Source organism: Microtus oregoni, unplaced genomic scaffold (genome assembly GCF_018167655.1).
Source record: "Microtus oregoni isolate MIOR12 unplaced genomic scaffold, Mior012 000152F_000, whole genome shotgun sequence".
Lineage (NCBI taxonomy): Eukaryota > Metazoa > Chordata > Mammalia > Rodentia > Cricetidae > Microtus > Microtus oregoni.
Genome location: NW_024544802.1, coordinates 221,182 through 246,649, shown reverse-complemented (window position 1 = coordinate 246,649; position 25,468 = coordinate 221,182). Strand labels below are relative to the sequence as shown.

General features: G+C 43.5%; 1 protein-coding gene and 1 pseudogene across 5 annotated transcripts in view; one reads left to right on the top strand and one right to left on the bottom strand.

Annotated features, from left to right (window-relative positions):
• The window catches only part of LOC121444983 (transmembrane protein 164), a 212,387-nt gene that overhangs the window by 69,904 nt on the left and 117,015 nt on the right, over positions 1-25,468 (top strand). For all 5 annotated transcript variants that reach the window (XM_041646950.1, XM_041646949.1, XM_041646946.1 and 2 more), the window contains one exon: positions 19,044-19,110. In XM_041646950.1, the coding sequence (XP_041502884.1) occupies positions 19,051-19,110 (60 nt within the window). In that variant the 5' untranslated portion in view covers positions 19,044-19,050. The remainder of the gene's footprint in view (positions 1-19,043; positions 19,111-25,468) is intronic.
• On the bottom strand, positions 23,240-24,294 carry LOC121444984 (annotated as a pseudogene).

Here is a 25,468-nt window from a genome sequence, read left to right as displayed (position 1 = left end):
CATCTGATTTTGTGTTAATTAGATTTATTCTTTTCTTCTTATCTATTATACACTCTTTTTGATACATTTCTCAAGAATTAATAGCTTTTCTCCTGTTGGGGCTCAAATATCTTCCTCATCTCCATTGCTAAGTGCTATTTGCTATCATAGAAAATGACTATTGACTTTATGAATATTTATTTTACATTCAGCTATTATACAGACTCTCCTTTTATTTCTGGTAAATTTCATTTTTCTTGTATCTTTTCAATACTTATTTGTTCCATTTTACATTTTTTTGCTCCGTTTTTTTTTTTGAAACTCAGATAGTTACATATAAAATCTGTTGATGGCCTACTCTGCCTAAAGATTTTAAAATCAAAATGTTTTCTGTGTTCTTTTACATTTTCTATTGGCATTTGTTTATTTATTTGGTTTCGAGTTTTTATTTTTTTGTATTTCCACATTTCCTTACAGAATTGGTTGCTGTATTTGAACAGCAGCTGCATGAGTTCGCAATTGTGCTCTATGCCTTTTCTTGTCTTTCCTGGAGCACCTTAGTCAAGTTCTGTGCTACTAAGCTATACCCTGAGCTCTCAATTATTTTTTTAAATATGAAAAATATAAGTGAATTATGTTGATATAATTTCTGGTTTTGAACTACAATTACAAAGGCTTATGAAGTAAGCCTGCCGATCACAGTGTGTTATCATCTTGATACAAGGCTGAATTCTGTTCATCAGTGTTTTTATTTAGAATATGTCTTCATTATTCATATGTGAGATAGAAATCGTTTGTGTTTTTCATTAGATTTGAAGATTAAAGATGGATAATATATAGTAGAGAAAGTCTCTTCTTTTTCTTTGGCCTGTAATACTTAATTACCCTTAGAAATGATATGTGTTTTGAAGGTCTGATGAACCTCCCTTGTAAAGCGTATTTGGAACTGGTCCCTTTTTCGATAGGTAGAGTCATAATTACCTTTTCAGTGTCTTCTTCTCTGGAAATCAATCTATTCAAATCCTTTGGCTTTAGTAGTGGTTGTTTGTGTTTGTTAGGAGATTATCTACCTATTCTGTATCTTCAGATTGCTTCCCATTAGTGTGGCTGAGTAAGCAGACTTCTCTATCATCACTTGACACTCATTCCTCATGTAGTTATGCTTGGTTTCTTGACCTTAATCTTGTATGTTTTCTGTTGCTTCTTCTGTATTTAAATTTGCTCAGCAAGAGTGTTATCAATTTTTGATTGTTTTGTAGAAAATAAAGTCTTGGATTTATTCGCCCTTTCAGACTTCCTTTTAAGTGTTAAAACCGTCGACCTATGTCATTTAGCAGTCCTTACATCTCAGTGCGCACACCTAGGCTCCGCTGTGGGCTTGGTGACAAGCACAACCTACCTATTTTTTATTCCTTCACTAGTACTTAGCTGTACCAGTCCTGTGCGAGTTTTCTGGCTTCCCAGCTAAACAGAGCTTGGCATGTTCTTTGCAGAGACATGCCCAGCCACTGCAGGAAAGGGGTTCTGTTGTGTACAGCTGGCTGCATTGCCCCATGATGGTTTGGGACTGACAGTTCTTTTGGGGATGGAGTCAGCGCAGGATTCTCTACAGGGATCCCATGGTCTGTTTCACAGGGGAGAATGATAGTTTGCCAGTGTTCCAGCTGCGTCATGACTGTTTTGTTCCTGTGCACCTCTGCCAACATGTAACCTGCTAAGTGCCGCTGCTGGAGTCTGCTGCTAAGAGGGATGCCTTAGCAGAAGCCATGCGTCTGAGATGTAGAGCTAGATTTGGCAGGGTTTCTACTTGGCCCACTCCACAGCAACTTTGGGCATGGCGGTCTTGCAAACTCTAATCTCACCAGCTTCTGAAATTCTAGTCTGATTGCTTTCTGCTTCTTAGAACCCCTATCTTTATGTTTCTAGGTGTTCCTTTCTGGATGAGCAGCCCTAGCATTGTTTGTTGTATTGTATTTGTACTTGCAATGCTGTTCTCCATCTCTTTGAAACTGAGCCACTTTGGTTTTCTCATTTGACTGCTTAGAATGGCCTTTTCCTTAAGAGCAATGCTTTCTATGGCCACCCTATAGAATACTGAAATCAATACATTCTGCCCTCTGTGTTGAGGTTCCACCTCTCCAGACTCAACCAGCTGCACACCGAAAGGTTTGTTTGTTTCTTTTCAAATTGCATCTGTTCTAACAGGAGGCTCTTTTTCTTGTCATTATCCCCTAAACACTATAGTGTAACACATGTTTACAGAGTGTTTACATTGCATGGAGTGTTGTTAAAAACAACAACCAAGTAATCTAGGAGAGAGAGCAAGCATTGAAATGCAGCAAATTTGAAGTTAGTTACCTATCTCAGTTATCATTAGGGAACCTATCCTGTCATATTATGTGAAGCAGTTGGTCTTCCCCCTCCCTAGTTCATTTGTTTTTCCTTCAAGATAGACTCCCACTATGCATCCCTGACTTGGCTCCAACTCATACAGATTCATCTGCTGACTTGGAACACTGGTATTAAAGGCATGTGAAACCTTGTGAAACCCTCAGTCTTAGTAAATGAGACTTCTTGAAACTGACATGTGATGGGGTAGGGTGGGGTGGCGCACTCCTTTAATCCCAGCACTTGGGAGGCAGATGCAGGCAGATTTCTGTGAGTCTGAGGCCATCAGGAGTTACAGAGCATGCCCTGTCTCAAAAAGAAATGTTATAACGTAAGCCAGGCATAGTGGTAAACCAAGCACTGAGGCAGCTGAAGCAGGATGATCTCAAGTTCAAGTCTAGCCTTGGCTACATAGTGATTTGTAGACTGATCCGAGATACATATCAAGAGCTGTCTTAAACTTCCAAAAGAGATCTGGAGAGAGACTGCTCCATGATTAAGAGAGTTTGCAGCTCTTGCGGATGTCCCAGCACACATGTCAGAGGCTCAGTACTGTGTGTAACTCCAAATCCAGGAGATCTGACACCTCCTAATTGCTGGGTTAAAATCTATACCACATAGCCCACACCTTTTAACTTTTTAATGAAGTGTTTGCTATACAGCAATTTTGCATTTTTCTTGATCAAATTGATTACTTCTTCCTTCAGAACATGAGTATTTCCTATGTATGTATGTATGTATGTATGTATGTATGTATGTATGTATTTAATTATTTGAGACAGGGTTTCATCCTATATCCCAGACTGGCTTGAAATTGACTGTGTATCCTAGTATGGCCTGGAATTCTTGGTTTTCCTGTGTCATTCTCCCAAATACACTACCACGGCCAACTTTCTTTCTGTATTTTATGCCTAAACAGGTTGTTTATTATAAGATTATAGAAAATCCAATGTTACGCTTGTAAAAAAATATTTAATGTGGCCATTTAAAATTTGTACTAGGAAGATGGTGAAGTAGGGCTATAGCTTATATTTTTTCCTAAGTAGTTTTTTCCCCTGTATTTGTTGTTCATTTGTTTTGACAGAGGATGCCATGTAGCAGAGACTGGAATTTAATTTCTAGTCTTCCTGACTATTCTTTCCCATTGCTAGGATTATAGATGCTGTCACACCCAGCCAAGGATTCTCTAAGGTCGTTATCACACTTAAGCTCTTTTATGTGCTAGGAGTTAGCTCAGGGGATGTTTTATTATTCTTTTTATCCCTCTCTTGGGTTTTAACCCAGATTCATATTCTCTTTTTTTTTAATTCTTCTTACTTTATTTTATATGTATGGGAATTTTGTCTTTATATACGTCTGTGCACCACATGTTTGCCTGGTGCCCATGGAAGGCAGAAGTGGGTGTCAGATCCGTGGACCCACAGTTACAGACAGTTGTGAGCAACCATATGGGTACTGGGAATTGAACCCAAATTCTCTACAAGAGCAGCTAGTTTTCTTCACTGCTGAGCTAGCTTTCTAGCACCACAAGAAGTTTCTTGATGCAGAGAATGGCCCAGATTATCATGGTTTTCTTTGGGTGGACAAAGGAACAGGTTAGGGCCCCAGCTTCATAGCATTGGGTTTGTAATAGCAGGTAGGTAGACCAGATCTCCCTTTGCCCTCTTAGCCTACTATACCGTAACCTACAGTTCTTTTTAGTAACTACTCTCAATTAGTATTTTGGTTTCAGGGGAACTTTAAATGTTTTCCTCAGGATTTTGACTCCGCTTACTTTAATCCTATGATTTCATTGACGTCATCACAGCGTTGAATCTCTTCAGCCAGGAATTTTTTTTTTTTTTTGGTTTTTTGAAACAGGTTCTCTGTGTAGCCCTGACTGTTCTGTAACTCACTCTGTAGACTGGACTGACCTCAAACTCAGAGATTCACCTGCCTCTGCCTCCTGAGTTCTGGGATTAAAGGTTTGTGCCACTACTACCCACCTTCATGAATTCATTTCTTAATTTTTTGACATTTTCTTTTATATTCCCTTGTGTGTGTATATGTGTGTGTGTGTGTTGTATTTCTCACATATTTCTCAACAAGGCCATTTAAATACAGTTTGTAGTTCATGATCTTTTATTATATCCTCTTTTATTACTGATGATTTGTAGGAGAGATTTCCAGTTTTGTATGTTTGTTTTATATTGGGCTACTATGCTTCAGTCTTATTTATATAATAATTTTCAGCTGTTCCCCTTGGATCATTTTTCCAAATGGTAATTTTACCTCTTTTTAAAGAGCAAAACTGTGTTTTTTGTTTGTTTTGGTTTTTTTGGCTCAAGCCTGGTTGTATTGGCTAGAGTTTCTGGCATCATTTTGAATAATGCTAATACTGGAAAGAATCCTTATCTTGGTTTTGATTTTAATGGAACTATTTCTGGTGCTTCATTTAATGGTGTGTTAGCTAAGTTTTCTATTGCTGCAACGAAACATGGCTAAAAAGCAAGTTGCTAAGGAAAGGGTTTATTTGATTTATACTTCAGCATTGCTTTTCATCACGGAAGGAAGTCAGGACAGAAACTTAAATAGGGCAGGATTCCCAAGGCAGAAGCTGATGCAGAGGCCATGGAGGAATGCTGCTTGTTGGCTTGCTCCTCATGGCTTGCACAGACTGCCTTCTTATAGGTCCTAGGACCACCTGTCCAGGAATGGCACCACCCACAATGGGCTGGGTTCTCTACCCATTGGCCACTAAATGAGAAAATGCATGACACTCCTTCCTCTGATGACTCCAGCTTGTGTCAAGTTAACATAAAGCCAACCAGTACAAATGGGGATATTTTTATGTTTGACTCTTACATTGCCTATTGGCTTAAGTTAGATATGATATAATATGAAGAAATTATCTTGTTCTTAAGTTGTTAAGTTCATTTAAAAATTAAGAATTTATCCATCCATCCATCCGTCCATCCATCCATTTATTTGTTTATTTCTTGCAGTGCTGGGGTTATAACCCAGGGCTTTGGACATGCTAGGCAAGCACTCTACTGCTGAACCACCCCCTCAGGACATAGGTGGCTATTGAGTTTAGTCAACACTTTCTAGATAGAAGATGTTGAATGGTTCATTGGTACTTTTTTCCCTTTGACCTCGTTTGTTATATTGTTTTGATAGAATTCCTAATCACAACTATTGAAGGGCTGCTAATATGATCTCCTCTTTTCCTCTGTGTGTTTGCAAGAGATTCATATTTGGCTTCCTTCGCATGAACTTGATTGATTTTGCTCTCTGTCACCCCACCATGAAATTTAACTCCTTGTCATTCTTCCTTACTTTGCAGAGTTCTCTTTGCCTCAGCTTGTTGTTTTTCTTTCTCAGGGCGCCTTATTCTGGTGGCTTTAAAAAATACCTGCTTCTTTGAGTCCAGGTTTTCTTGCATACTTTCTAGGATGCACTGAGTTTTGTAAAATCCTTTCTAGTTCTTACACTAAATTTGGATGTTTGTGCTTCTCCAAGTCTTCAGAATGATATGCGCCTCCCCATGTGCTGCCAGACGTTTTCATAGGAGCTGTGCTGGCTTTTTGTATGTCTCTGCATATTCAAAGGAGGGTCTGTTGTTTGTCAGAGACAGATTGTATATAGTGAATATTTTTATATTCTCTACTGATTAGAACCACTTCTCAGCTCCATTCTTTGCTGGCAGGTTAATGCATACAGCTTTTTAGCCTGTTTCTCACAGTCTAGTAACTACTCAGATTTTCTGTCCCAACTACTAAACTCTCAGATATGCTGAACAAATAAAGTCTGTAAAAAGTCCTAGACTCCTTTATGTGTAATTCCCAGAGGTTTTCTTGTGAAATCTCCCCTTCTCAGTACCAATTAGATTTGCTAGCACCAATCAGATCATATTGTACTCTGTTGACTTTGGAGAATTGATTAGAGCCCCTAACTAGATATAGACAGGATCCAGGAATTATTAATATTACCTGAAAGCAGTTGTCAGCCATGGAGGAACAGCTGTCTGATTTGTGGGTTGCCAGTCATGAGGCTGATCATAGCAAGATCTTGCTCTCTTCTTTTCAGGTTGTTAGAAGCTGCTGCATGGCTCAGCCACAGATTTTTTTTCCCCCTCACTTTAGCACTATCTATATTACTGATGAAGTTTTCTTGCAAATTCTGGCTGTCGGTTTGTCTGACAGTCATTTAAGGTTTTCACTGATTTGGGGAATTTGATCATTTTTGGTACCTTATAGTTACTTGAATGGAAAGTTGGGAGAGGCTGTAAGCCATGGATTTTAAAGTAGAAACCTAGGTATATTTTGGTTTGGGGTGACTTTTTTTAATACATAAAATAAAGAACTACATAGCAACATTTTAGACCTCAGGGGCTCATGACATAGAACAACATAATCTCTGGCCTTGAACAATGTTCTTTTGATAGCGAGAAAGGAACCTAAAATATGCAAAGGAATGAATATGGCTATGTTCCACTAAAGTGTTAGTTATGTAAGCAGCAGGATCAGATGCAAAAGTTGTAGGGACTGCTCAGGGTAACAGCTGTGTGACATCACTGTTCTTAGTGCTGAATCGTAGAAGTAAAAATAGTTAATATAGGGAATTCAGTGATAGATATGTTTTCACACACCCAAAGGAAGAGCAGGGCCATAGTTCGCTAACCCTGACTTTACAAGGGTTAGATCTAGCTTACAGAGAGTTCACAGTTGAGGTGGAATGAGGTTTGGACTGTCCAATAGAACATTAGCCTTGTTGGTTATGTAGATAGCAGTAGGTGATTTTTTGCCTATTGGGATGAATAGCTTGAGGAGGGATAAAGGATTCTTGAAAGCTGAAGTTGCTTCTGGTGATGCCATCCCATGGTCGTTAAGGCTGCAATTAGTCATCATGTCTTCTGATACAAGAATCATACAAGGATTTTTCTCTTTGGGAAAGTTCTGGTACTACCACAGGTCTTCATATTGGAGGCATCTTAAATAGCAAACAGGAAAGGGCCTTTGAGATGTCTCAGTGGGTAAAGGTGCTTGCTGAACAATCCTGATGACCTGAGTTCAATATCCAAAACCCACATACAGGTGGAAAGAGAGAACCAATGCCAAAAAGTTGTTCTCTGTCCTCTAGATTTTCTACCATGGCAATCATGCACTCCCCCCCCCCCCCAATAATTACAATATTTTTAAAAATCCTCAGACTCTCCTTCCTGATTATAATACAGTTGTTAGACTGCTCATAGCTGATCTTAACACTTCCTAAGGCTAGAAAGCACTGGTTCTTAAGTTATTGACCACAGTTGGTTTACTAGATAAAAGAGCACACACTGGCTGGAGTCTGTGGTCTATAGATAAGTTCAAGGTAAACATTCTTCCTTGTCAGCTGGAGACTTGGGCTTTTACATATGGAGAGCACTTCTGAGCCTATTACTTTTCTCTTGGTGCACAGAGGATAGTCTCTACTTCTCAGCTCTAGCCTTTGCTGCCCTGTTTGACCAGCAACTATGAACAGCCTAAATTCCTGCTGCATTCTTCAGTCTGTCCAGGAGTTAGGAGCTGGGGAAGCACGGCTCTGGTGTGTTTGATGTCATGCCTGGAAAACAGCAGATCCAGGTCTATTTTCCACTACTCTTGTGACATTACAGGAAGGCTAAGATCTCAGGGCTAGGGGCACCGAAGTCCTGGAGCCACATAGCAGTTTCAGACTTCCTCTGTCTCTATTGGGTCTGTTAGTTAGGCTAAAGGTGGTATTATAATCACATGGGAGAATGCTTTTACACCCCTTCCTGGTCTTTGAAGCCTGTCTCCACAGGCAAATGTAATTTTCAGCTTGTTTTTTTTTGCCCTTGCTGTACTTTCCTTTCATCCATCCACCCACCCATCCACCCATCCATCCATTTATCCATCCCTGGGTCTTACTATATTTATTGTATAGTTTGACCTTGAATGCATGGGCTCAAGTGACCCCCTTCCAAGCCTTACCAGTTGTTGGGACTTACAGGACTGTGATGCCTTGGCCGGCTGGTTGCTCGTTTTAGATTTCAAAGGGGTCTAGGAGCTTCTTAGAGAAGATGATCTTTTAGGACTTGCTCCTTCTCTCTCTTGGGATACTTTGAAGGAATGGAAGGGAAAAGAGCAGCAGCTAAGGTTTTCCAAGCTTTGGGTTATGAACCAACAGTTCCCTTGCACTGTGAACACCCATGGATAATGTGATGGGTTAACCCAACTGTGCACCAAGAGTCAGGGACGCTCAAGCCTTAAGTCTGTGACGTTTTGAATGGCTACAGATTCCTCCACACATCCTGTGTAAGAAAAGTGGCTGGCAGAGGGCTGACCAACACCCTCTGCTTCTGGAAGCCTATGGTACCCCTCCCCCCCCGCCCCCCCCCATTCTGAAACTCTGACAGCTGCTCATCATGAGCACATGGAAAGCAGAGGAGCTGGGATGCACCTGAGATTATCTGATCATGAGTATCTGTTGATTCAGTCCCGGGAGGCTTTTAAATGAGAGGAGATGAAATTTCATCTGTGCCGCAGAGAGCAGAGGTGCCCTGCGGGATGGAGAGAGGACTATAGGCCAGGTGTGAGCCAAGGTAGGTGAGGAAATGTGGGGGTGGGTGAGGGTAAGAATTAGGACAGCCTGACATGTGATCATGGCATTGAAAGACTGATAGCCCGTTGACCTTTAGAGCACATGATATTAGGATAATTCTGTAGCCTTGTGATACTCTCTTTTTCAGCTCCCACTTAGACTTTATTGTACTCCCTGAATTAAATGTTACTTTTTCTGGGATTATCATATAATTATTGAATTTTAAATATCATGGCTTTCTCCAAAGAGCCTCATATCTGGATCTGTGAGTGTTCTGAGGCTCTGACACTCAGTTGAAGTTGGTTTTCTTTTTCTTTTTTTCCCTCTCTCCCTCCCTCCCTTCCCCCCTACCCCCCTCATCAGTGTTGAAGACTGAGCCTAAGGTCTCATGCATTGGAGTTAGGCGTTTCACCACTGAGCATAGCCCCAACCCTAACCGGTTGTGTCTGTTTTTCCCAGTGCTTATCTTCTGTGGAACCTGAGGTTTGGAACTGTAGCTCAGCTTAGAGTCATAGATACAGCTTTTAAAGGGATAATCTTTTTGGCACCCTTGGTGTGGAGGCGGCTGATTTGGGCTTGACTTTGGACTCATTACTGAGAAAGGTGTTTAGAAGATGGCCTCTGACCTGTGCAGCTTTATTAAAGCTTGGTCTTGGCAAGGGAGAGAAAGCTGGCCAGAACACTATGCAATTAAGAGGGAAGGAGACCAGAAATCTAAAAGACTCCTAAGAAATTAGCAGTAGTTCTGGGAAACAATTTTTTCGGTGGTGTGGTACTAAGCTCAGGTATAGCCTTTCCTAAGACTTAACTGTCTGAACCCTGCCTATATTCACAAGCATTCTTTCCTTAGCACATTGAGTAGTGAGGGACTTTTCCAGTTGATTCTAGGTCTCTTTCCCTTCCATGTTCACAACATAAACTAGCTTCTTCCTCACATATTCAGTTTTGCCTTTTACACATCTCCTGTGACGATCTTACTGAGTAGGGGCTGCTTTCTTTTTTCTTCCTTTTCTTTCTTCTGTGTAACTGTTTCATGACATGTGTTTGGGCATGCACCATCTTCAGGAGAAAGGAAGGCTATCACTCCAGATAACTTTTCCCATCTTGAGAAAACCAAGTGTGGACTCTTCCTGCACTGTGTGTTTGAGAAAAGAACAATACAGTTTAATAAGATTTGGGCAAGGTATGTTGAAGCTGTGCAGTCAATAATGGAAAAGTAGAGATGCCCGAGTCTTTTAAAGTCATGTGTGCTTGCTGTACAGAAAAAAATGAAACATTTCATAAAACAACAAAGACAGTCATGAATAACAATAATTTCTGTTAGCAGAATGATATCATTTTCTTCTCATTTTCCTCATGTATGTACTCAGAAATAAGAATTATTCTTTTTTATGCTTTGTAATTTTTTAAAAAGCAAACAGACTAGACATGGTGTATTCCTGTAATACCAACACATAGGAGGTGAAATCAGGGGAATCAGGTTATATAGCAAGGTAATGGGCTATGTTAGAGCCTGTCTCAAAAAAAACAAAAAGGCAAACAAAACATATGTTAGTAATCACAATTACTTCTATATATTAGTTAATATACTATAGTTGTTTCCCTATCTATTTTATTAAATACCTCTCTAAAAATTATTTCTAATGGCCATATAAATATCTATTATTTGGATGAATAATGTATCATAATGTAGTTTAATTAAGATAATATGAGTGACTATAAACAGTGTCCTGTTAATTTAGCATTTATCTTCTTGGCTAGATGGATGTTGAAGGAGTCTTGAGTCATCCAGTGGATTTCATGACCTGGGCTATATGTGTACTTTGCCTACTTGCTTCTCAATCCTGAGTAAAGATGAAGACCTCAGCCTCCATTTCTGCATTTTTAAAAATGTATTATTAGTAGTGGCTCCCTCCTTGTATGCCGCTAACAGTTTGTGGAGCTGACCCCTGGAAATCTTTTAGCATGGAGCTGACGTACACTAAGTACGCAATAAGTGTTCCTAATAATACTAGCATTAGCCTTGTTTTTATCCTTCGCCATCTCTCCCTGTACCTCACTTTTAAAATTTGAGATTGAAAATTGCTTTCATTTAGATAAGTAGAATTTCAGAATGGAAATTACTTTCATTTAAGTAGCCTCTTTTACCAGTTGAGCATTTTCCAGATGGAAACCTAATGTCAACTTCATATGACGGGGCAATGTTCTGGAACCTTTGCGCTTATGCTGACCCCATTTGATCCAGTATAAGGTAGTGGAAAGCCACTGGCTGCAATGGGGGGGGGGGGGGATGATGGTCATTGTGCCCGCAGGCAAAACCATCTAGACTTCCTCTTGTACTTTAAAAGATCTTTATGTGCTTTTTTTTATGCTCCAATTTTCTTTCTTTTTTAAAAAAATATTTATTTGTATTTTACGTACATTGGTGTTTTGTCTGCATGTACGTCTGTATGAGGGTGTGGGATCCGCTGGAATAGGATATAGTCTGCTCTGTCTGTAGAATGTTACTTTGTATGATGTTTTCAGGATGGACTAGTGTTTTATCTTAAGAGTGTCATATAAATGGAACCTTACTGCATATAACCTTTGGAGAATGGCTTTGTGCATTTGTGCATGCAACATAGGGCCTTTTTATTCTTTGTTTTTCTTTCTTTTTTTTTGAGACAGGGTTTCTCTATGGTGGTCCTGAAACTCACTCTAGACCAGGCTGGCCTCGAACTCACAGAGATCCACCTGCCTCTGGCTCCTGAGTACTGGGACTAAAGGCATGTGCCACCACCACCTGACCTCAAAGAATAGTTTTTTTTTTTAATTTTTATTCTTGAAATAGACTTTTTCTGTATAGTCCTGGCTGTGCTGGACCTCGATATGTAGACCAGACTGTTCTTGAACTCACGGTGTTCATACATTTTGCCTTTTCCACATGCTTCTTTTGAGATGCATTCAAATTGTTACCTTTGTCACTTGTTTCTTTGCTTTCTCTCTGAGTCATTTTCCACAATATACATTGTCCAGTTTCTTTAGTCTTTTTTTTATCATTTAAAGGGACTTGTGCTGAATCTATATTTTGGCTATGACAGAAGTGCTGTCAACATTAGTGTGCGCATTTTCACGGAAACATACATTTTTACCTCGGGATGCTAAATACTCTGGAGCAGAATTATTGGGCCACAGAATAGGCAGTTTTAGCTGTCTACACTTTTATAACTTTACTTTTCATTGGATTTGTTTACTTGCTATCTAGTTGTGAGTTCTCCAAAGGTATTAATGACACAGGGTACATCAACCACTCCAGGGCAGATCTCATTTTCAGGAGTTTTTCTTTTTGGGGTGATGCAGTTTGTTTTTCAGATTTTGGGGTTTTTGTTGTATTGGGCCTTTAGTTTGTTTGAGAAAGAACTTAAAGTTGGGTGTGTAGAGGGGAGGTGGAGAGGAACTGGACGAACTTGGGGGGAAGAGAAGAATATGATCAAATATACTATACAGCCCAACTTTCCTGAAGTAGTCTTTTTATATTTCCCATTGTTTCCTACAACGAATAAGCCCTCCAGTTTCTTTCCTTTCTGTGTAACAAATTCTGCTGTGGTGTTTTAGCAATTCTGTTTGAAGGTGATGGACATGTTCTGCTGTTCTCACATAGTATTTACACTATGGCCAAAAGCACACGAGCATATCAATGTGGTCTGACTCTGAAGTGTTCTGTTTTGATGACTGATGGGTCTGTTCTTGACCAATGGCAAATTGTTTTGCCTGCTGTAACTTTAAAATCAGCTACTGTCCTGGTTATTTCTGTCCCTATGTCCTTTCCATGTACATTTTAAGATCAGTTTATCCATATACACAAAACATGCTGCTGGGAGTTTGGTCAAAAGTGCTTGGAAGCTGTAGATGATTTTGGTGCGAGCTGCAGCCTTCCCTCTGTGGAGCTCTAGGTTCTAACCAACTAAGTTCCCAGAGAACAGTATGAACTAAAATTGTGTGCAGGAGGGTTGGAGTGATGGCTTAGCCAACTTAGAGTACTTTCCACTCCTGTAGAGTATCTGTGTTGGGTTCTAGTATTCACAAGGCAGCTCACCACGGTCTGTAACTCCAGTTCCAAGGAAATCTGACACCCTCTTCTGGCCTTGGGGAGAAACAGGCACTCAGTGTTATACACACATACATGCAGGCACACACTCATACACATAAAACAAACAAACAAAACCAAGTCTCATAAAAAAAAAAAACTGTCTGCAGAGGAAGCGTGAGTGATAGTAGTAGTTGCTCTTTTGTGTTTTTCTTTTACCAGGTGGCCAGTCAGGTGTAGCTAACGAGGAGACAGAAGAGAGGCTGGAGAACAAAGTTTATTTCGTTTGGAAAGATCTAGTACTCTCAGTGGGGCCACATGGAAAAGACATCAAGATGAAGTGGTCAAGAAGAAGGGACCATTTAGGCCACTGTCCTTCAGTAGTCTTTGGGAAGGCAAGACAAGGCAGAGCTGGGTAAAGGGTTCAGGGCTGGCTAGTTTGACTTATTTCTATATGCTTTAACTGAGGGGTGGATTTGAGTTGCATGGCACCAGGTCCTGGGATGGCTAAAATGGAGAAGTGTACTCAGAGGAAGGGCAGCTATGGACTGATTAGTTTACATACCAAAGATTTGCCCACAACTGAGCCCTTCTGTCTTTAGGACTAAGTCTCCAGAAAGGACATACTTTCCCTAGTCAGAAAGGTTATGGGGAGTACATGCTTGAGTGTGTGTGTGTGTGTGTGTGTGTGTGTGTGTGTGTGTGTGTGCGTGTGTGTGTATGAGTGCGTGAGTGCCTGCGTGTGTTTGTGTGTGCAAGCACTGGGGATAGAACCCAGGGCTGTGCACATGAAACATATGAAGCAAGTGATCTTTCCTCTGCCATTCCTCTCTGTCACACACAAAAATAATTAAAATATTTTTTAAAAGACCTCAGACAGTCTTTCTAGATTATAAAACAAAAAGGTGACTAGTTATGCAGGACATACTTAACACTCATGCCATGCATGAAGATGGGTAATAACTAATTATACAGGATACATGTAATGCTCATGCCTTGCGTGAAGATGAGTACAGTGACAAAAATGTAAGTTTGAAACTTATTGCCCACGTGATCTTGGGCAAGTCAATTATTTAGAGTTTTTGTTTTCTCAGTTATGAAATGAAGAAGATAATGATCATTATAATGAAACCTAGGTAAGCTAGTGTGGTGGTATACACCATTAATCTCAGCACTCCAGAAGAAGAGGCAGATGGATCTCTGTGAGTTCAAGGCCAGCCTGGTCTACAGAGTTCCAGGACAGCCAGAGCTACATAGTAAGACCTTGTCTTGAAACAAACAACCAAAACAAAACAAAATAAAAACTTAGGAGGATTGAATTAGATATCTTTGAATACTTAGCCCAGTGATTTATAAATGTTCGATATTTTTGTAATTATTTATGGCAAAGTCCATTTTATGTATTAAATATAATTCACGTTACACTCCCCACTCACCTCGTATAACTGAGTTTTGAGAACTTTTTTATTCTTTTTTTTATTATTTAATTAAAATTTCTACCTCCTCCCTTCCTCCCATTTCCCTCCCGCTCCCCCCATCCACCTTCCCCTCCCTCCATCCAGGACTAGGAAGGTGAGCGTCCAAACAGACTAGGCTCCCACAAAGTCATTACATGCAGTAGGATCAAAACCCAGTGTCATTGTCCTTGGCTTCTCAGTCAGCACTCATTGTCAGCCATGTTCAGGGAGTCCGGTTTGATAACATGCTCCATCATCAGCTGGCCTTGGTGAGCTCCCATTAGATCAGCCCCACCGTCTCAGTGGGTGGGCGCACTGATATAAGGTAGTGATAAATGCTGGAAATTTGAAGTGTGATGTCAAATAGATTTGAGTGAGTCTTGGCATTGAGCATGTTACCTTTTGTTCCTGAATGAACTTTGTTTTCACATCAAAATGATGGAAAAGTCAGAGTGCCTGTTTAGAAATTCGCTACCAGAACTAGGTGAGAGGTTCATACAAAGTGATTAATGTGATACTTTCCTGAAGTGTATTAAGTGAACATCATGATCATTGAGGCCTTGGTGACAAAGAACAGCAGGAGGAAACAGATTAGCGGGGATGAAAAACAAGTCTCGGGATTTCTGTGCCATATTATGGGGCTGCGCTTGAACATTCCTTGGTTGTTGGGGCACTTTTGTGAGCGACAAGAGGAGCGCCAAATGTCTAGGTGCAGGCGTGTTCAAACTTTTGATGCCGGGACATAACATTGTCATCTACAAAGTTCTCCTTTGAAAACAATAGCAAAAGTCCCAGCATTGTGTTTTACGTTCATGACTGCTCGTTGGACCACATTCCTAGTTATACTGGGCATGTGCAGCCCATGGCCCAAAGATGGACACACCTAGTAGGGTTCTCTTCAAGATATCCTGTTGTCCTAGGACTAGTATGTGTGTGTCGGGGTGGAGGGCAGGGCTCAGAGGTCATCTAGCCTCTTCAGTTGTGTGTGTCTTCCTGAGCTTGTGCTGAGACACACAGGTCAGTGATGGTTGGCCATGAGCGTCCAATCAGCTTTTCTTTAGGAGGAACAAACTCATTTTCTTTGCCTCTTTTTTTAATTCTTTTTTTTTTATTGAGAAAAGGAAAAATAAGTTTCTGCCTCCTCCCAAGCCTCCCATTTCCCTCCCCCTCCTCCCACTCTTCTCCCCCTCCCCCCACTCCTTTCCCCCTCCCTCTCCAGTCCAAAGAGCAGTCAGGGTTCCCTGCCCTGTGGAAAGTCCAAGGTCCTCCCCCCTCCGTCCATGTCTAGGAAGGTGAACATCCAAACTGGCTAGGCTCCCACAAAGCCAGAACATGAAGTAGGATCAAAACCCAGTACCATTGTCCTTGGCTTCTCATCAGCCCTCATTGTTCACCATGTTCAGAGAGTCCGGTTTTATCCCATGCTTTTTCAGTCACAGTCCAGCTGGCCTTGGTGAGCTCCCAATAGATCAGCCCCACTGTCTCAGTGGGTGGGTGCACCCCTCGTGGTCCTGACTTCCTTGCTCATCTTCTCCCTCCTTCCACTCCTCATTGGGACCTTGGGAGCTCAGTCCAGTGCTCCAGTGTGGGTCTCTGTCTCTATCTCCATCCATCACCAGATGAAGGTTCTATGGCGATATGCAAGATATTCGTCAGTATTGCTATAGGATAGGGTCATTTCAGGTTGCCTATCCTCAGCTGCCCAAGGAACTAACTGGGGACATTGCCTTGGGCTCCTGGGAGCCACTCTAGGTTCAAGTCTCTTGCCAACCCTAAGGTGGCTCCCTTAACTAAGAATTGTGCTTCCGTGCTCCCCTATCCAACCTTCCTTTATCCCAATCATCCTGTTTCCCCAAGTTCCCACCATCCTCCTCCTCTCACTTTTCTCTCCCCATCTCCCCTTACCCCCATCCAACCCCACCCCCAGGATCCCAATTTTCTCCCCGTCTTTGCCTCTTTCTCAAGAACTATTTGTCCGGAATGGTGAAGAAAGCTAACTCCTTCAATCCCTTCTCAGAACCTCCCAAGAAGGTTTATTCCTGGGTTCCTTGCTCTTTGTTCTTGACATAGGAAATATGGATAGTATGCATTTTATTTTCTTCTTCTTCTTCTTCTTCTTCTTCTTCTTCTTCTTCTTCTTCTTCTTCTTCTTCTTCTTCTTCTTCTTCTTCTTCTTCTTCTTCTTCTCCTTCTCCTCCTCCTCCTCCTCCTCCTCCTCCTCCTCCTCCTCCTCCTCCTCCTCCTCCTCCTCCTCCTCCTCCTCCTCCTCCTCCTCCTCCTCCTCCTCCTCCTCCTCCTCCTCCTCCTCCTCCTCCTCCTCCTCCTCCTCCTCCTCCTCCTCCTCCTCCTCCTCCTCCTCCTCCTCCTCCTCCTCCTCCTCCTCCTCCTCCTCCTCCTCCTCCTCCTCCTCCTCCTCCTCCTCCTCCTCCTCCTCCTCCTCCTCCTCCTCCTCCTCCTCCTCCTCCTCCTCCTCCTCCTCCTCCTCCTCCTCCTCCTCCTCCTCCTCCTCCTCCTCCTCCTCCTCCTCCTCCTCCTCCTCCTCCTCCTCCTCCTCCTCCTCCTCCTCCTCCTCCTCCTCCTCCTCCTCCTCCTCCTCCTCCTCCTCCTCCTCCTCCTCCTCCTCCTCCTCCTCCTCCTCCTCCTCCTCCTCCTCCTCCTCCTCCTCCTCCTCCTCCTCCTCCTCCTCCTCCTCCTCCTCCTCCTCCTCCTCCTCCTCCTCCTCCTCCTCCTCCTCCTCCTCCTCCTCCTCCTCCTCCTCCTCCTCCTCCTCCTCCTCCTCCTCCTCCTCCTCCTCCTCCTCCTCCTCCTCCTCCTCCTCCTCCTCCTCCTCCTCCTCCTCCTCCTCCTCCTCCTCCTCCTCCTCCTCCTCCTCCTCCTCCTCCTCCTCCTCCTCCTCCTCCTCCTCCTCCTCCTCCTCCTCCTCCTCCTCCTCCTCCTCCTCCTCCTCCTCCTCCTCCTCCTCCTCCTCCTCCTCCTCCTCCTCCTCCTCCTCCTCCTCCTCCTCCTCCTCCTCCTCCTCCTCCTCCTCCTCCTCCTCCTCCTCCTCCTCCTCCTCCTCCTCCTCCTCCTCCTCCTCCTCCTCCTCCTCCTCCTCCTCCTCCTCCTCCTCCTCCTCCTCCTCCTCCTCCTCCTCCTCCTCCTCCTCCTCCTCCTCCTCCTCCTCCTCCTCCTCCTCCTCCTCCTCCTCCTCCTCCTCCTCCTCCTCCTCCTCCTCCTCCTCCTCCTCCTCCTCCTCCTCCTCCTCCTCCTCCTCCTCCTCCTCCTCCTCCTCCTCCTCCTCCATTATTATTATTATTATTACTGGTTTTTCAAGTCAGGGTTTCTCTGTAGCTTTGGAGCCTGTCCTGGAACTCGCTCTGTATCTAGCGTCTAACTCCCAGAGATCCGCCTGTCTTTGCCTCACCAGTGCTGGGATTAAAGACATGCACCACCACCTGGCAGTAGTACTCATTCAACAAGTCTGGTATTGAGACCTGGAAACACGATCAATTACTTGATGTTCCTCTTCTCTTGGTCCCTTCCTCTCCCCTCTTCTGTAATGCTGTAATGTAGGCTAATCAAGGATTCAACCACTAAGCTAAGGTCCTAGCACTGCCAGCCTTTAAGCGACAGAATCCCTTATATAAAATAGATCAGAGAAAGCCTGAAGGTTTCCTTGTTTACCCTCCCCCACCTCTTGCAGTAGCTACTAAAGGCATTGCTAACAGCAAGGAAACAGTTTGCATCACACCACAACCAGATCCTGTTAGTTTCTTTTCCTGTGGCTATGTTAAAATACACTGACAGAAGGAACTTAAGGAAGAAAGGGTTTACTTTGCTCCCAATTCCATGTTCTAGTCCCTCGGTGTCAGGATGTCAAGGCTGCAGGTGCAGCCAAGAGCAAAGAGCAATAAATTAATACATGCACCTCAGTTTCCTTCTCTATTTTACACAGTCTAGAATCCCAGGCCAGGGAATGGTCCTGCTCACTCATGGTGGGTCTTTCTGTCTCAGCTAACCCAAGTTTGATAGTCCATCACAGGCATTCTGGAGTTAACGTTAACCGGGAGAGTTCTTCACAAGCGTTCCTGGAAGCTTGCCTCCTAGATGTCACGTTGACTACACAGATCCTCATAGACAGCTCTCTAGCTTGTACCAACACTTTCTGTCCAGGTCTTTGGTGGAAAGGCTGACCATAGCTCAGTAAACAAGCAGTCGCCTTCTAATAAACTGGCTGGTATAGTAACAACAAGCACTTAACTGCTGCACTTCCCCTTTTCAGACAAATGCTGCAGCAATTAGAAGCATTGGGTGGGGCTGACAGAATGTTTAGGAAACAGACTACAGGTATGTAGTGAACGGTCGGTTGGAACCAACGCGTGTTCAGGAAGAGTTTGGGGATTCTGAGGTGGTATGTGTTTCAGGTAATAAACACAAAATATACCGATTTTCATCTGCTTTACATTTGGATGAGCTCTGGTGGATGAGCTCTGGGGCTGCTTTACACAGAGGGCTGCTTCTTACACATGTCCTAGCTCAACCTCAAACATTTTCTTCTCTCTTGTGACCTGCTGGTCTTCTTTCTCCTACAGGTTACAGATGCACATGCTGAATGGAGCTCTTCTGGCATTGCTGTTTCCTGTGGTAAATACGCGGCTGGTAAGTCATCTCTCCTAAGAATGAATCAGCAACATCTGAGTCAGGAGAACTTCTTTGCTACCCATTGTTTCTCCTAAATCTTTGCCCTTCTGGCCACATGATTTGAAGTTGTGAATATCTGTTGATGTTTGCCACAGTTGTGTCTATAGTTAGTGGAGGCTTCGTGGAGCAGGAGTACTGTGTTAGACTTGCGCTACAGCATGGGTTTAGATCAGAAGTAGAGAAACCAAAATTTTATATAGAAATTGGAGAGGTTCTATGGAAGTAAATGGGTCTAAGTCTTCACCCTTAGGCTGAGACTTGTAGATGTTTTAAGAGGTGCAATGATGTAGACTAACATGCCAGGGAGCCTCAAAACTTGTCTGTTTTACTGGAGACCCTCGCGAGCAAGCAGATTTCTTATCCATCCACTCAAAGCCACAGGGCAGAATGGATCGCTTCCTCCACCTCCCCCTTCAGGAGATGGAGGAGCTAATAAGGCTGGGGGAATAGTATACTGTCTAGACTCCTACATGTGGTGCTCCTGAAGTTAGTGAGACACTCATTGAAAGTCCAGGGGACGATTATTTTTAAACATGACTAATACAGCTTTTTGCTTTCACGACTTAAGTTTGCCTTTCTGATGAACATTATAGCGTTACCCTTGAAATGGAAATTCCACTTGTGGATAGAATTTCATAGCTCACAAGGTCTTTTGCTATGCTAGGCTGTTTTTGAGGTAGGTACATAGGACAGCTATTACAGCCTCTTGCTTCATAGAGGAAGAAACTGATACTCAGGATGTCACCTGAATTGTGACAGTTAAGACCAGAGTCTGAGCCTCTCAGTCCTAATGTCAAACTGCACGCTGTTCCTTCTACATCATGTAATCATCTTCACTTCACAGATGCTTCTCAGTACTGTAAATTGTGCTGGTCTAGATTTATATCACATAGCAGTAGGAATTAAAAGTCAAATTTCATATAAAGCAATGAATTTTGAACCTTCTCACTAGGCTCCAGACTCATCAGATTATTAGCTGTGGTTATGGCTTTAGCTCAGTGCTAGAAGGTCTGCCTAGTCTATTCAAGGGCCTGGTTCCCACCCCTTGCACTATGAAACAAAGAAACAAGCAAATAAGGAGGCTCACGAGGTCCCACAGTCAGAGAAACTGGTTGGCGGGACAGTAGCAAACAGACCCCCAAGTGATATCAAAGCAGGGCTCCTCAGACTGTTCCCAGAGAACCCATGTGTTAGGAACTTCTAATTCAGTTACTCTTAAGTGTATAATTTGAAGTGTGGCCTGAAATTAAGCATCAACTGGGTGTTGCTTATTAGAAATGTGGGGCTTCAGGCCCCACCGCAGATTCCCTATTTCTGAATCTACTGAGATGGTACCCTAGATGACTTAGATCCTTTCCCGCAAGGAGCCCCTTAAGCACCTTTTATGTGGACCATTTGGGGTGATGTGAAATGAAAAATGGCAGGCAATGTTGTTCCTCATTTAATACGCAGGGTTCATTCTGATCAGTGTTCCCTTATGAGATGGCATGGGCAGGAACAGGTTGCATCAGAGGCACGTTTGCTCTCAATTCTATGTTCCGCATAATATAATTTTCCTGAATTGGCCTGCTAAATTGTAGAATCCGAATTCATGCCTTGGGACTCCATGGGAGAACATATACTTCTGGTATACAAGACCCTGGATTCTTTCCCCAGTACCAAACAAACAACCACCATAAAATACCTCTCCCTTGGTCCTCAGAACAGAGGGCATAATGTATCACAGAATGGCATAGATAACCCACATTAACAGAATAAACTTGTACTTTCTGACTTTGTACCCCATTGCTCTTAACCTGCTGTGGCCCAGGGATGTGGAGCAGAAGTTGCTGTCTGCCTGTGGTAGGAACATCTAAGGCTTAGTTAGGAAAGCGCCTGCTGCTCTCTTGTGCCGTCTCCCATCTCCCTCCTCACCTGAGTCCAGCTTCCAGGAGAGGCCAGGTGACACAAGAGCTGCTGTCTTTCTATTCCTCAGCTCTCTCAGCTACCAGGCCTAGTACAGGGGGTGAAGGTACCTCAGAAAATCATTCCCTGGACTAATGAAGCCAGTGATTCTGAGTTTGAAGGTGCCCCCCCCCCAAACTCTTGCTAAACAGCTTGGGCCACTTGCCTTTCTGTTCCCAGTGAAAACCTTGTAGAATCCTGAGTGCCAGGCAGAAGTTCAGACTACCATTGAGAAATGAGGAGAATGGAAGTCCCAGGGGGCTTGGTCACACACCTGAGGGCATCTAGGATGCTGGTGGCGAGGTGTTCATTGAGACAGTCTTGTTAACTGCAATTGGGTGTCTCACCAGGTCTCCTGATGTTGTCCTCAGCTTGTTATCAGTCGCTACGGTGGGAGCAACCTCAGCTGCCACTTCTTGAGGGCCTGTTTTATGCCGGGTGCTGCTGTAACTGTTTTGCATGAGTGGATTTAGTTAATCTTTTCAGCTTCTGAGGCTGTGTTCAGTTATCATCTTCAAGGTCAACATGCTAGAGGGATTGGCTTCTTTAGGCCTCTTTCTTGGGCTTGAAAGTAGCAGCCATCATATGTTTAGTCTCATGATTTCTTGGTGTGGTTAATTACTCATGAAGACATCTATCACATTGGATCAGAACACATTCTAATAGCTTACTTTTACCTTAATCTCTTCTTTAAATTCCTGTCTCCAAATACACTCACATTCTGAGATACGAGGTTAGGATTTTGACATATAAATGGGGGGTTGCAGAGGACCTTCGATCCATGATGACTGGACTGTCTTACACAAATAACCTTGTTTCATCTCTGCCCCCCTTGATGTTTTTTTTCTATCCCTGGCTTCTTTCTTCCATCCCTTTTCCCTTCTCCTCTTCCTCCTTTTCTCTCTTTGCCCCCCCCCCCCATCTCTTTTCTTTTCTTTCCTTTGTCATGGCATGGATCAGCTACTACAGTACACAATGCTTTCTAAATAAATGTCAAGGTAGAATCAACTAGCTTACCAAGAATGTGTATTACTTTGTCTGTCACTGAAATTTCTTAAGACATGAGTCCAGTCACCCTAGTAAATCTTTACCCTCCCCCATTCTAAAATAAAGCTGACCAAAGCTCATGTCTCCTTCTGCATTTGTCCGTGAAATTGGTATTGACCTGGCTCTTTCATATAGTCAGGGCTCCTCTTGAGCAACTTTGGCCTTTAGGGCAGCTGACTTTGCAGTGGTCGAGTTAGATAGTCTTCAAATGAGAAACAGGGAGGCTGGCCCTTCTTGCTTAGACCTGATGATGGTCCAATTAGGCAGGAATAGCAGCTTTGACTTCTCTTTTGCCTTTCCTTCTTGGCCCTTTGTCTTCTTAATCTTTTTTCCTCATTAGCAATGATGAAGAAGCAAGAAAAAGGACTAATTAGTGGTGTGCCCATTCTATGACATGCGGACACTTGCATGCACGAAGACAGGGTGAGAGGGAGGTGGAAGAGGTCACCACGGTCAGCTGAAGGATTTGAGGTCATCAGTGACTTTCTGTGGGAACTCTTCTGCCCCGTGGCTAATTGCCAGCAGGGTCTTCAGATCTAGAAAATGCCCCAACTTCAGTCCTATGGGTTTCTCCATCTTTAAAGCTAACACCCTAGAGGAAGGACCTCTATTTCAATGGACCAAGTTCCAAGAAAATAAGTGCCTCTTATAGCTAGGATCTAGCCTGAGACGAAGCATCTTCAAGGCAGTTTGCAGCGCTGTGTCCTTTTGCTTCTTGAAGGCAAGCAGAGGAAGTTCATCATGAACCACTTGTTAGATTAGTCAAGTACCCAGAGCTTGTGTGATTTTATCTTATCTTCCTTTCCTCACTCTCTACTCCCTCCATCTCTCTCTCTCTTCTTGCTATCCCATGCTTCTTTATTTAAGAACAAAATGATGAATGATTGACTCATGATCATTGGTATCACTGAACTTTCTCTTCCCTTCAACTACCCCCCAACACTTCCTGTCCCCCTGCCCTTTTGTGCCTCCAATCCCTCCTCAGTAACTGAAGAACTTATTAATCCCCAAACTGTGGTGGTAAAGGCTCCAGGTTCTCTTGATCTACCTCTTCCGTTTCCCTCTGCTTCCCGCATCCCTGGGCAGGGCTAATGCTTCAGTTTGAATGTATCCGAGAGCCTAGGTTAGTGAAAGGAGTAGATGAAAAGGCTTCATTCTTGGGGAAAGGGATCTCAGAGTAGAGCATGGTGAAGTGGGTGTCCCCGTTCCTGGAGCACCAAAACTGGGCCCCGGGGACAGAAGAAAGGATTGAGGCCTCCCTGGGAAGGGAGATCTGAAGCCTCATACTCTTCTCGTTGGGAATAGTCAATGCTTGACTGCTCCCCTGCCAATTACAGAAGCACACGCAGACTGTAATTTTCTCTAGTCTAAGCTGCTTGGCAATGCCACTGATCCTCTGCAGGGTGAGTTTGGGGAATACAGGATCATGTTCTCCAGGTTCTTCTTTATGTGGTCCTCGATGCTCCAGTTTCTGTGATGGGCCTACATCAGGGTCTCCAGTTTGTACACCTCCTGAAGGTTCTCATTGGTGTTGGCTTCCTCCCCCATGTCTCTCAAGCAGGGCCCATATCTTACACTTGTTCCTGAAACTAGCTGCAGGGACTCAACTTGACAGGTGGCCATCTGGCTGAACCTTTCCCCAAAGAGAATGCCCAGGTGAGCCCCACGTCAGCCTGGGTATACCCCAAGGTCATCCTCTTCCACTTTAGCAGCTTGGCAAGCTGTTCTAGTTATTTCTGCAGGACTTTCATGTCCTGGGACTTCTTGGGATTTGGCCTCTACTCTCTCCTTCTCTACCTTCATGGCACTGGGGTGAACAGATAGTATAGGACTCAGAGAAGCCCCCTCCAAGTTGCCTGCCTGCCTCAGGCTGCAAGGTCTTCAGGCTAACTTGGGGCATTAGTCCCACTCCAACCTGAGGCCCACAGTATGTCAATCCTCTGCATAATTCATACACTGGGGGACATGGGGAGATTCCCATTTTTCCAAGCTTGGCCAAACCCCTGGTCTGATTTTGGGCTCAATCAGACAACCTTGGAACCTTCCAGGTCTGAGGGTCCACCTACCGTGACTCCCATCCCTGGTGCGTGTGAGAGGGACAGTTTTGAAGCCAGGTATCTGACCATGGAGAAGGTGGGCACCCCATTTCATGGATCTGGTGGAAGGAGGGTTCTCTTATGGACTGCCATGGCAGGGAGATTTCTGAGGTTAAGTGACTTGCTGAAGGAGGAGGCATGCCTAGAACCCAGGCCCAATGGCCACATCTATTCTGTGACCAAGGTTTTATAGTTGAGTGTGTATGCTAGCTTCTGAGATGAGGTGTAAGCAATGCTTTCTAGTTTCCTTTTAGCTTTAAGAATTGGATCATAGGGCTTGCTGAGTAGCTGGAAGAAACTGTAGAGCCTCTTCCCAGATAGATGCACAGATATTCTTCTTTGTGTATATAGTGCTAGGGGTCAAACCCAGAGGTATGAACATGTTAGGCAAGTCCTCTACCAATGAGCCCTAGCCCCAATCACATAATTTGGTATACAGTATCAGGGGGGACATGGACCACCACTTCCCTTCTTTCTCCTCTTTCCTACCCATTTATGGATCCAAAATTATGTTCTTCTGCCCACATAGACCATAGTTTGGGAAAGAGATGTGCTGTGTACTTTGTGTATCCCTTGTTATCGGCATGAGCCTTTTGTCTTTACAGTGATGCTGGGTTCCACATCTGTACCTATGTCTTTGCAAAGAAATTATTATGTAAGCCTGGTGTGGTGGTTTGAAAGAAAATAGTCCCCAAAGGGAGTAGCACTATTAGGTTTGGCCTTGTGGAGTAGGTGTAGTCTTGTTGGAGGAAATGTGTCCTTGTAGAGGCAGGTTTTGAGGCCTCATATATGCTCAAGATAGCAACCCGTGTTGGAGACCATTTCCTGTTGCCTGCAAGATATAGGACTCTCAGCTACTGTTTCAGCACCATGTCTGGCTGCATGCCACCATGTTCCACCTTGATAATAATAGACTGAAACCTCTGAACTGTAAGGGAAGCCACACTATCTAAATGTGTTCCTATAAGAGTTGCCATGGTCATGGTGTCTCTTCACAGCAATAGAAACCCTAACTAAGACACCTAACTAAATTACCTTCTGGTAAGGCCAAGCAACCCAAAAGTGGTATCCCTGGAGGATGGCCATGGAAGTTTAGAGATGTGATTACCAGCTACCTCCAACGCTGGTAATCTGGCCCTGAAAAGAGGGACTGGGCCCACGTGACATCCTTAGCCCTCTGCCTGTTCCTTTTGTCTGCTAACTCCCATGACACTTCCTTCTTTGTGTGA